Source organism: Spodoptera frugiperda, chromosome 20 (assembly GCF_023101765.2).
Source record: "Spodoptera frugiperda isolate SF20-4 chromosome 20, AGI-APGP_CSIRO_Sfru_2.0, whole genome shotgun sequence".
NCBI classification, from domain to species: domain Eukaryota; kingdom Metazoa; phylum Arthropoda; class Insecta; order Lepidoptera; family Noctuidae; genus Spodoptera; species Spodoptera frugiperda.
Genome location: NC_064231.1, coordinates 8,722,315 through 8,732,795, shown reverse-complemented (window position 1 = coordinate 8,732,795; position 10,481 = coordinate 8,722,315). Strand labels below are relative to the sequence as shown.

General features: G+C 31.2%; 4 protein-coding genes across 8 annotated transcripts in view; 2 read left to right on the top strand and 2 right to left on the bottom strand.

Annotated features, from left to right (window-relative positions):
• LOC118281655 (calcium uptake protein 1 homolog, mitochondrial-like) overlaps positions 1-3,504 on the bottom strand; it is a 117,460-nt gene extending 113,956 nt beyond the window's left edge. For 2 of the 5 annotated variants that reach the window (XR_007706430.1, XM_050701164.1), the window contains exons 1-6: positions 3,147-3,504; positions 2,633-2,759; positions 2,390-2,549; positions 1,542-1,579; positions 1,196-1,240; positions 267-381 (exon numbers count right to left, since the gene is read on the bottom strand). Coding sequence is in view for 4 of the 5 variants with exons in the window: in XM_050701164.1 (XP_050557121.1) it covers positions 267-381; positions 1,196-1,240; positions 1,542-1,579; positions 2,390-2,549; positions 2,633-2,759; positions 3,147-3,385 (724 nt within the window). In the remaining variant the exon portion in view is untranslated. Of the gene's footprint in view, positions 1-266; positions 382-1,195; positions 1,241-1,541; positions 1,580-1,873; positions 2,034-2,389; positions 2,550-2,632; positions 2,760-3,146 lie in introns of all 5 variants that reach the window. The other 3 variants (XM_050701165.1, XM_050701166.1, XM_050701167.1) reach the window with 3 other exon arrangements.
• Positions 3,505-3,757: 253 nt separating this feature from the next.
• LOC126911924 (39S ribosomal protein L55, mitochondrial) lies at positions 3,758-4,696 on the top strand. The gene is made up of 2 exons (XM_050701176.1): positions 3,758-4,026; positions 4,484-4,696. Exons 1-2 carry the CDS (start codon positions 3,832-3,834, stop codon positions 4,628-4,630), a joined length of 342 nt encoding a protein of 113 aa, XP_050557133.1. The 5' UTR covers positions 3,758-3,831; the 3' UTR covers positions 4,631-4,696.
• A 582-nt stretch (positions 4,697-5,278) lies between these two features.
• Positions 5,279-7,711, top strand: LOC126911971 (holocytochrome c-type synthase). The gene is made up of 4 exons (XM_050701667.1): positions 5,279-5,677; positions 6,118-6,354; positions 6,847-6,971; positions 7,057-7,711. Exons 1-4 carry the CDS (start codon positions 5,501-5,503, stop codon positions 7,292-7,294), a joined length of 777 nt encoding a protein of 258 aa, XP_050557624.1. The 5' UTR covers positions 5,279-5,500; the 3' UTR covers positions 7,295-7,711.
• LOC126911969 (BRISC and BRCA1-A complex member 2-like) lies at positions 7,704-10,198 on the bottom strand. The gene is made up of 7 exons (XM_050701665.1): positions 9,847-10,198; positions 9,474-9,772; positions 9,212-9,387; positions 8,831-8,953; positions 8,599-8,662; positions 8,370-8,523; positions 7,704-8,068 (listed from the first exon to the last, which is right to left on the bottom strand). The coding sequence occupies exons 1-7, from the start codon at positions 9,932-9,934 to the stop codon at positions 7,869-7,871; spliced, it is 1,104 nt and encodes a 367-aa protein (XP_050557622.1). The 5' UTR covers positions 9,935-10,198; the 3' UTR covers positions 7,704-7,868.
• Positions 10,199-10,481: the final 283 nt, after the last annotated feature.

The window sequence follows — 10,481 nt, the reverse complement described above, 5'->3', positions numbered from 1 at the left end:
TTTTTATAGTATTTTGAGTGTAAGGACGAAATTACAGTTTAATAACAATATTTTTGGGTAGGTAGCTAGGTATGGGAAATAACATTAAGTAATAACTAGTTATCAAGTTTTCGCGGATAACCAGACAATACCAGAACCAGACTAAATGTTTGGAAGTGTATCCTGTATTTGATAGTAGGCTTGCCCTCTACTGTAAATGGCCCAAAAAAGCATTGGCGAAAAATATCAAAGCGTTTAAAGCAATATAAATTAGTATGAGGACTTACTTGACAATACAGTCAGAAGAAATATGTAGTCACTGAACGTAATGAGTCCGGAAGAGCCGAGTTTATAGAAAATCGAATCTTCGTCCAAGTCGAGGTTGAGACGTTGACTGATGCTCTGTCAGAAAAAAATCGTAAGTAATTGAAATAAGTGAAAAAACGTAAAAATATAAACAGCTAATAATTCTAAATGCTCTCAAACATAAAACAAAACGTGTAGTCTAAAAGGCAAAATATCTCATTGTTAGTTGTCAAGTCAGATTTTAACTGATTTATTGATAAATCTATTGCAGAAAATGTAGACTGGACAAAAATGTACGAATGTTAAAAAGTATGAAAATACTACGTAATAAAATATAAAAATTTCAAAAAAGCAGCTATGCTGCTACCTCTAAAATAAGAAAACTAGACTTAATGATGCAATAAATAAAGAAATAAATCTCAGCATGCTATGGAGAGAATGGCGAGTATGCAATTGTTTTGCGGGATCTAAGACCCATTAGCTTGAAGTATTTAGCTTAAATAGCGCATAGGTCTTTAGCAGATTACAACAGAGTAAAAAAGATTGTCCTAAAATCTATAAAAAGTGGTCTAGACTAGATTGAGGCACGACGTGGCCAACGGCGATGATAATAGGGACATGAATAAATCAAGAGTGTGCACTTGAAATAAATAAAAACGTTACGAAGTCGACAGTAGTAGAGAAATAAGAAGAGGAGAAAGACAGTACCTCATCGATGTTCTGAAAAGACAAGAAAGTGATGTGAGTGGCTGAGAAGACAGTGCTGACAGTGCAAGTGTCCAATGACAATTAGGTATAGGTTGCTATCAAGCGAAAGGTACACTAAACAACATTTGTGATTGGGCAATGTGTTCCTAAGACTGGGTAGTGATAACATTAATACAAAAAATATTAAGTTATTAAAAAATACTTTTTGTAAACTTTCTTTATTCTTCTTGAAGAGTATCTGCTCCCTCTATAATGTAAAGAAATCTTCTGTAATAGTGCTGTTCTAACATACTTTGGCAATATTATTTAACAATATTAGTTTAGCAGTTGTTAGAAAGTGAAAATATTAAAATGGAAAAGTGCAAGTTCACTTATTAAATAATGGTTATTTGTAATCTTATAGGTTAAAGGTACAATTTTAATTTTGTTATTCACAATATTTTGGTTTTACAAAAATCTTTTAACATGATATACAATACATTTACAGGCAGTGTCTCATTGTATTTTGCTTATTATATCTTAATTAAGATTATGGAAATGATACTTACTTTGGGGTCATATCTTCTATACTGGTCCAGTCCCAAACCTATCAAAAGTAAATTAATTAATTTCACGCAAAATTAAACTGGATGCTTAAAAGGTAAAACTTAAATGTATTAAATACCAATATATTGATCAAAATAGAGTTATTTATATCATTGTTATCAGATTTTCCTCTTTCAAATGACCCAAGTTTATGTTACATCATAGGCATTTTATTATTTTATACAGTAGTTTACTGTTTAGTACAGCATTTTACTATTTAGATTGTAATAAGCTTTTTATAAATCAATTTGCCCATAGTTAAATTAATATTTTTCTATTATCTATTTGACTTTACCATCTGGTTGTTTGACACCAGGTGTCATGGAGCGTAGGAAGTCATCAGGTGTCATGAAAATCTCATGCTGGTCATGATGCTGTGCCTGTAGCGTGGCAAAGTATCGGAACACTTTGTCAGGTGTAGAATACTGGCGCATACGGTTCTCATACTCAATAATCTTTCCAGCAGCGTCCAGAGTAGAAACATAATTGTTACATAACAATTTACAAAATATTTAAATTGTAATTTGAACTAAAATGTAATGTCAATGTAAGGTTGTCTTATTTATTTTAAGCAGTAAGAGCATAAAACTTCTTAACTCTCAAACTATAAATATGTAGATCTCAATGACATTTGACTTCTTCTTATTCAGGATTCAAACCAAAGACTTTGTTATAGGTTGACTCAACAAACAAAATAAAATAATAAATAACTGAAAATGAAACAATATAACATACATCCAAACATAAACAGATAGGTGTAATATATTTATATAAAAAATTGGTTAAAAGAATTAAAATAAAAAGAAAATACCATCAGGCTGTTTCATGCCGGGTGTGATAGCTCGTAAAAAGTCATCAGGAGTCATGTATATCTCTGTATGTTCACCAAGAGTCAATTTCACTGTGGCAAAGTACCTAAATATTTTATCTGGGGTTGAGTATGACCTCATACGATTTTCATATTCAATAATCTGTTGTAAACAAAAATAAAAAACAAATGTGAAAATAATAAAAAAAAAGATGAAATAAACATTTCTGTAAGTGGTATGTATACCTTTCTGTCACGAAAACCAATTTTTTCTTTCCTATATCTTTTCTTCTTAGTGTCAACTTCACTGTCAGATTCACTCTCAGATAATTCTTCTGCAGCATTTATTGATGGCAATAACTGGTGCTGTGCCCTAAAATAATTGTAACAAATACATACATAAACTCACACATTTGCCCCTTAAAGGCAGAAAGCAGTGTAAATCTGATGTACTGCTCACATACTCATATTTTTTTTTAAGGATTTATTTACATAATCACTCCTCACCTCCCTATTTTTCTAGGATGACTACATTTTAAAAGCCAATTTATATCAAGTTCTGTACAGGTTAAAATAAAGATATACTGTCATTCAACTTCTCAAGTAACCAAAACAAAACAAATAGGTAATTAAAATGTTCATTGTTTATTAAGATAAGCTCTGATGAGCAGATATATTTGTAGGTAATGCGGTAACGGTTTCGGCGTTTAGTGCAATGAAATATTGCGCTTCTGGTATTGTACAGCCAAATTACACTTACCAGTACTTGTACGAGACATATGCCGCGGCGCCGAATAATACAGATAAGCAAAAGTGCTTGTAAGAATATTTACTCCCGTGCTGCTCATAATTCCTGTCGGTATAATAATACTTCCTCTGTAAATCAAATGTATCATTTGCTGTTACTGCCAGAACTCTTGATGTTGGTATGCATGTAACTTTGCGTATTGCAGCGAATTCCGCTGGAAACTTTAACAGACGAGAAGATAGACTACACATTTTGATATTATATTAAATAATTACACTGAAAAACAATCCGATTTTCCGAATAAAAATAACTTTTCCGTATCTCTGACTTCAGCTGTTCAACATTTTGACAACGACTGACAGTTGACATTTCTGATCATACTACTGTCAAATGTCAAAAGTAGGTTTGTGCGTTTGGTTACACTAGGTAGGACAATAAGATCAAACTATAAACATATTATATTATCATTAACATTTCAATAAATCAACTTATATTAACAAAGTCTATTGAACCACTGAACTCTGATAGGTATGCAATAAAGAAAAATATTTTTCATCGTGTAGGCTGTTTGCACCTTTTACCTTGTCTTGCCAAAGTCTACAACAACTGTCAACCAACAGCTGATCTGATCTGTCATCTGCATGCTTATAAAGGCAGGGGAGTTTTTCCTAGTTGAGTGACTACAAAGTGAAGAAATATGAATACAAAGGTTCTTTTAAACTTAAAATCTTCGATAGTGAACCTTTGTACGAAAAGCTACTTACATAATAATGTAGCCAGCGTAACAAAGATACATAGAGACATATACGCAAGAATGTATCCTACTAAAGTTGTTTTACCTGATGGAGCTTCAATTAATATAAGATACCACGAACCCAGGAAAATTATAAAGGTAATATAATTTGTTATATGTACGTATTTGACAATATGAGTTCACTTTCATTGACGATCTTCTTATTGGACGAATACAAACAAAGTAGTAGACAAAAGGGTTAGTAAAGTCTATTTAAGGAGTTCAATTTATAATTGGTTTTTGAAACTGTTCTGCTAACATATTTAAGTAAGCTTAAACAAAAATTCAGCCTCTTAGTCTCTTTGTGATGATAATTTAGTTGAGAAGACTTGATTTTTATATACATAACCTTAAATAATTTGTTTATGAAAACACTTTAGAAATAATTTGATAAATAGTAAAAAGTTGAGATGGTGAAATACTCATTTTCGTTTATTATTAAACACTCATATTCATTTATGTAATTATGCAATATAAAATTCTACACTTAAAATGTATTTTAATCAATACAATGAAATCTAATAAAATGTATATTAAAATCAAAAATTTGTTACAGCTTCCCATAGATTTGTCCAAATTATCTGAAGAAGAGAAGAAGTTGAGATTAGAAAAGAGAAAGCCAAAGAAGAAAGTCAAAATTGTCGATGATATACAAGATGATTACAATGCTAAGAAATATTTAAAATATATCAAGAAAAAGTGATTTTTGTGACTTAGTATTAGAGAATCTTTAGACATAATAGTATAAATAAAAAGTGTGTTATTGAAATGCGCATTTATTAAGCCTAAATTAATTATCCTTTGCTTTTACCTCTACAAAATATTCAATCATAAATATTCTATTTAATTTATAATACTACTGTTATTAAAATATTGCCTAATTCCATTCCTAACTAAAGATGTAGTGTAAACTAAAATAATGTTAAAGACAATTTATAGATAGTAATCTCTGCTACATTACTTTAACTGCTTGGCAATTAATTACTGATTGCATAGTTATTTTAAACAATGTCTCACACCTATTGTTCCACCTATAACCATAAGGGTTTTAATAAAATAAACAGCTGAACCCTATTGTAATCCCAGTGATCTCTGTTTTTACAGATGTGAGAATATGTGCATACCAAAATTGTTTTGTAGGTATACTACATCCTATCATATACTAGTTAGCTTTTTAAATGATTTTTTGTTATGAAATCATTATTCTATTTTTAAATATTGTAGTTCGTACTAAATCAAAATAAATATTATGTAAAAAATAAGAATGCTCTAAAAAGACTTTGTATCAATTCTAAAAAATACCTTTTGTTTATGGTAAGTTTTGTTCTCTGTGGTGTGTTCTATCTAATCTATGGTTTTCAGTTTCAGTGGTTGACGGAAAGTGATAGGTGTGTGTGGAGGCGGAGAATAAAATTAAAAAGTTCCAAAAGTTAAATAAAAGTATATTTGTTTTGGATGTTCATTCACATTTGATTAACATCTACAGTAACCATAAGTTACTGCTGTCTTTACGTAGAAAAATAATGTTAACCTTTTAAAATAAATATCTTACGTAAGACGAAACAGTAATAAAATGGGTAATTCAGTATCAGCTGAGGCTGGTGTGAGCTTGCCAAACATTGGTAATGCAAATCCACCACCGGAATGTCCGATGCACCAGAAAACGGAGCCAAAACCCGCAGAAACCAAACGACCATCCGATTGTCCAGTTCAGCATGGAAAAGACAGTGATGTCAATCCCTATAACATGGTAAGTGTCAAGGTTAAATCTAGGATTTAGATATCTACATAATATGCCGCTTTAGAAGTCTAGATCTAAAAATACCATGTTGACCGGGTTTCAAAATGAAATAACCTTCAAATGTATTGTATCTTTATATATACCACATGTTGTTTATCAGTCTAGATAATAACAGATTATAGTGCTGTTAATGCATACTCAGAACAAGTAGTAGTAATGAACGGGGCAATAAAATAGATAAATTAATGTGTATATAAATTGTCAATTTATTCATAGTCAAAAAGACTATAATTTTGATATGCCAAGATTATCCTGACTTTTTAAGTAAAACCATTGGTAATATAAATAAATAATTGTTGCTTGGTAGTCATAAAAATTACTAGTAGTGAAGACTACTGTTAGTTGACTTAGTTAAATGTTATTAATTAACATTTATTGTTTTCCTCTAGATGCCACCGGCTAACCAACAGCCTGCTCCAGACCAGCCATTCGAACTTCCTACTCAACGCCAAGTATCCTCAATTCCACGTGCTATGCCTGATGGATCCACAGAATTCTGGGTGTATCCCAGCCAGCAAATGTTCTGGAATGCTATGTTACGCAAAGGCTGGCGTTGGAAGAATGAAGACATCAAACAGAAGGATATGGAGGACATCATTAAAATACACAATGCTAACAATGAACAGGTAAATGACTTAAATAATTACCAGTTACTAGTGGTCACCTAGTGGTTGAAATTCAACCATATACAATACCACTTAACATACGTTCAAGGATAATTTTTATTTAACTCAATCTCAAACAAACTCATAAAACTCTATTCATATGAGACGTCAATTATCGCAATGTCTATCGATTTTGACGTTTTGTCAAATACGATCAGATACTATGCATGTGTGTGTAATGTTTTATTTATTGATTCAATGTACTTTATAAGCATTATTTTTGAAAAATATTAGGGTTCCGCACTTCTCCTACACGTAAACTATGAGTGTACCAAATTTTATGTTCCTACGTCCGCGCAATTTTCGTAAAATCTAAAGTTTATGCATCACGTATTAATATATAGATTACATGTTTAAAACAATATCAAAGGAATGATTATTCTAAACAAGTACTTATACTAATGAAAATAAAATCTAGTTTTGATTGTAATTTTATTTACATTTTGTCCATAGGCTTGGCAAGAAGTCCTGAAATGGGAGGCTCTACATGCAAAAGAATGTGGTCATCCAAGGCTGAAGAGCTTTGGAGGCAAAGCTTCAGATTACAGTCCAAGGGCTCGCATCAGGCATTGGCTTGGGTATGTATGAATAAAAATGTAAACATACTATTTATGTATCCTTATAACAACTTTTGATTAACTTTTAATCTTATTTTATTTTCAGGTATGAGTTACCCTTTGACAGACATGACTGGATTGTTGACCGATGTGGAAAAGAAGTCCGTTATGTTATTGACTACTATGATGGTGGTGAAGTCGACAACCAATACCAATTTGCACTGCTTGATGTCAGACCTGCACTCGACTCTTTTGAGAATGCTTGGGATAGAATGAAAGTTATGTATATGAGATATCGCTATGAACTTATTGGTTCCAAGGAAAATACTAAACTAACTAATTAAATCCAGTTGATTATCATGCGTGTTGCATGTACTTACTACTATTTAAGTATTTATTTTATTGTGGGGTTCTTCTGTCGACAAGAGTTTGTCACTGTGGAAACTCTTTGTGATTAAATTTTATTTAAAATAATAATTATTCACAGTTGCATACCCGTTGTCTATACGTGGACTTCATAAAACATTTAAGGAATTAAATTAGAAGTATTCTATGGATACTTTAGTGATTCAACCATGATCTATAGGTTAGAATACCCACATTATATGTAGGTAATTTAATGCTTGTTCTATAGTCAGTACGTAACATAGATGTTATTATTATTTCTTACAAAGTTATCATAACTTTGCTAAGAATAACACCTGTATAGATACAAAAGTACTAATAAGGTTTAAAACAATAAAAGCTGTAAAATATATAAAGATCTTTTATTTTATGTTTATTTACAAAATTGCCTCAATTCAGCTGTTTCAAAATAAATCACAACTTTTTCTTTTATATTTAAAAAAAAAGTTTAGTTGTCAAGAAGAAAATAATAATAGTAGTTACAGAAACAACAATATCACACACTATGCTGCATTAGTTGTCCAAGGAAACATGTTGATCTCTTGGGTATAGACCTAAACACTCATTCTTGAAGATTTCAACCTGCTGTTCAATATAGCTTTCGAATTTTTTATATGGACAGCCTGTGAGTATTTTGTATACAGGTTTTCCTTTATTGCAGTGATAAATAGATCTTAATGCCAGCACTGGAGGCTTTTCTGGAAACTTGGCACCTGAAAAGGATTGTTGCATTTAAAAAAAATCTTAAGTCAAAAACACGACGCCTTTTTGCCCAACATAGGGATAAGCTCACAGATTACTTATACAACCCACTTTTTTGTTAGCTAATGTTAGCTTGTGATACCTTACACTTTTATTTATCCATGAACCAAACTTGAGAACTTGTAAGGCAGATGAGGTTTGGTAGAACCAGAGGTTCTGAGGATTAGATTCAACCAATAAAACAACTAGCAATAGTGGCTGTTAAATATTATATATTATGCAATAAAGGCCAGGTACATAAGACATACATACCAATATCAATTTGTAAGATCCAGTGGTAATTATTCATTTCAAACAAGAAAGCTGCACTGTTAGCATCATGTTCAAGTATAGCACCTTCATATTTAACTATAAGCTGTGCCAATAAATCTCGTTTTAATTTCTCATTGTCCAGTAAATCATTTATCTGAAAAAGTAAAGAATTTAGTGGCAAAGCAAATTATAGAATTAAATAAAATATAGTATTGTATATCCCCTTTACCTTATTGTTTAACAGTTCTGTTACCATTGGAACATAATCCATTAATACTCCTGATTGATGCATCCTAAAACATTGTTTTTAAATTACAATAACATTTTTTGAAACATCAAGCAAAGATTATTTGTCTAACATTCTATATTATTGAATACTATATGAACCATAACTTCCAGGTCTTTATAACTTCACCAGTTATGTCCTTACTACCAGTACATAGTTACACATGCCTACTTACGTGGGTAATGTTATGTTCCCAAGTGACTTAGTAAGAGACGGTGAGAGAATCAATTCAGCATTCGTGGAGTTTGGATATCTAACTAACAATAATGCTGTGTCAATACCAGGATTCTTTTCTGTCCTGAAAAGTAAAATATATTTAAATATATTGTCAATGAAGAAATTTATTTTGTCCTAGCATTCTCATAAATATATCTTACCCTACAAACAGTACTTTGATTGGTTAGCTCAAATAATAAATTTAAAAATTGATTAGTGAACTATTGAAACCAGCCAATTATTCAGAGCACCAAGAAATTTATTTTGTCCTATTATTTCAAATGTACTAAGGGTACAGTACATATAAATATATGTATTACTGATTAAATGATTAACTTACCCATCACTGTAAACTTCTGGCAATCTGGAAGTATCAACATTAAGTCTGATCAGAAATTCCACAACATGGCCACCAACCCATACTTCAATATCATTCTCAGATGTAAGCGCATCTCCGAGTAGGGCACTGTATTCAAAGTATGCCCTAGAACTCTCATCTTCATTCAACTTCTTTATCTGAAAGTAGAATTATTTCAGCAGTGTATTTATGAGCAGAGTGTATTTATAACCAGAGCAAAAGTGTTGAAAGTAATTTCTCTTACTTGATGATGTTTGTATAGGCTGATGAGTTCAGAAATGACATCACTGAGTGCTTTTGGGTCATTCTCATTCCATTTTGAGAGAGAAGGCACTTTTTCTTCTAAGAATGTTTCATCAACATTCATAAGAAAACTTTCATCATCAAATCTGAAATCCGGTGCAAACCATGGAGCTGTACTGTCAAATATAATCTCCCATTTTAACTTCTTGGAACAATAGGGCAATACTATTCGGATCTGACAATCACCACCTTCTGAACGCCCTGATACTCTTTCAAAGTCAACTCTAGTCTTGCATAAACCTATAAATTTTATAAATGTTTAATAACTTAAACAGTAAATCATTTATTAGAGTAATCTTAAAGTAGGTACCCACCAAGTTGCAAATCTTGGTAAACATTTTGAATGTAAGGACGAAAAACTGGAGCTAAATCATTCAATACCCCATAACTATCTGAAGCCATTGTAATATCTTAACACCTCCACTCTGTGTTGATTATGGAATAGTTTGTATAAAAGCAGAGAACTGAATAACTGAGTTAGTTTATCATTACACTAAATACTTAGAGTAAAATTTATTCAACCACTTATACAGCAATATTAATCAATTTATTTGAACACTAATATTATATATTATACACAATTACACAAATTATAATTATTATGAATACGAAACTAAAATAAATAAGCAAAGAAACCGAGTAGGATTCAGAAACATCATTATTTGATTATTGTGACAGTGACAGTGACACCAGTATGACAGAAAATGCTGCGTTCGGAAATTCATTGAATTCATCGTATTTATTTACTACTATAACTTAATGAATAGCAAACACAAAAATGGCTAGATTTACCAGAATATTATATAAGTGATAATAAAATCTCAACTTTGGACTATCTCATACTAAATATAAAATTCAACGTTTCAAGTCCGTAGTAGTAGAGGTCTAGTAGACTAGAGTCTACTCTACTAGACCTAGCTCTGCTGTCCCATCCCTAAAACTGTCATTT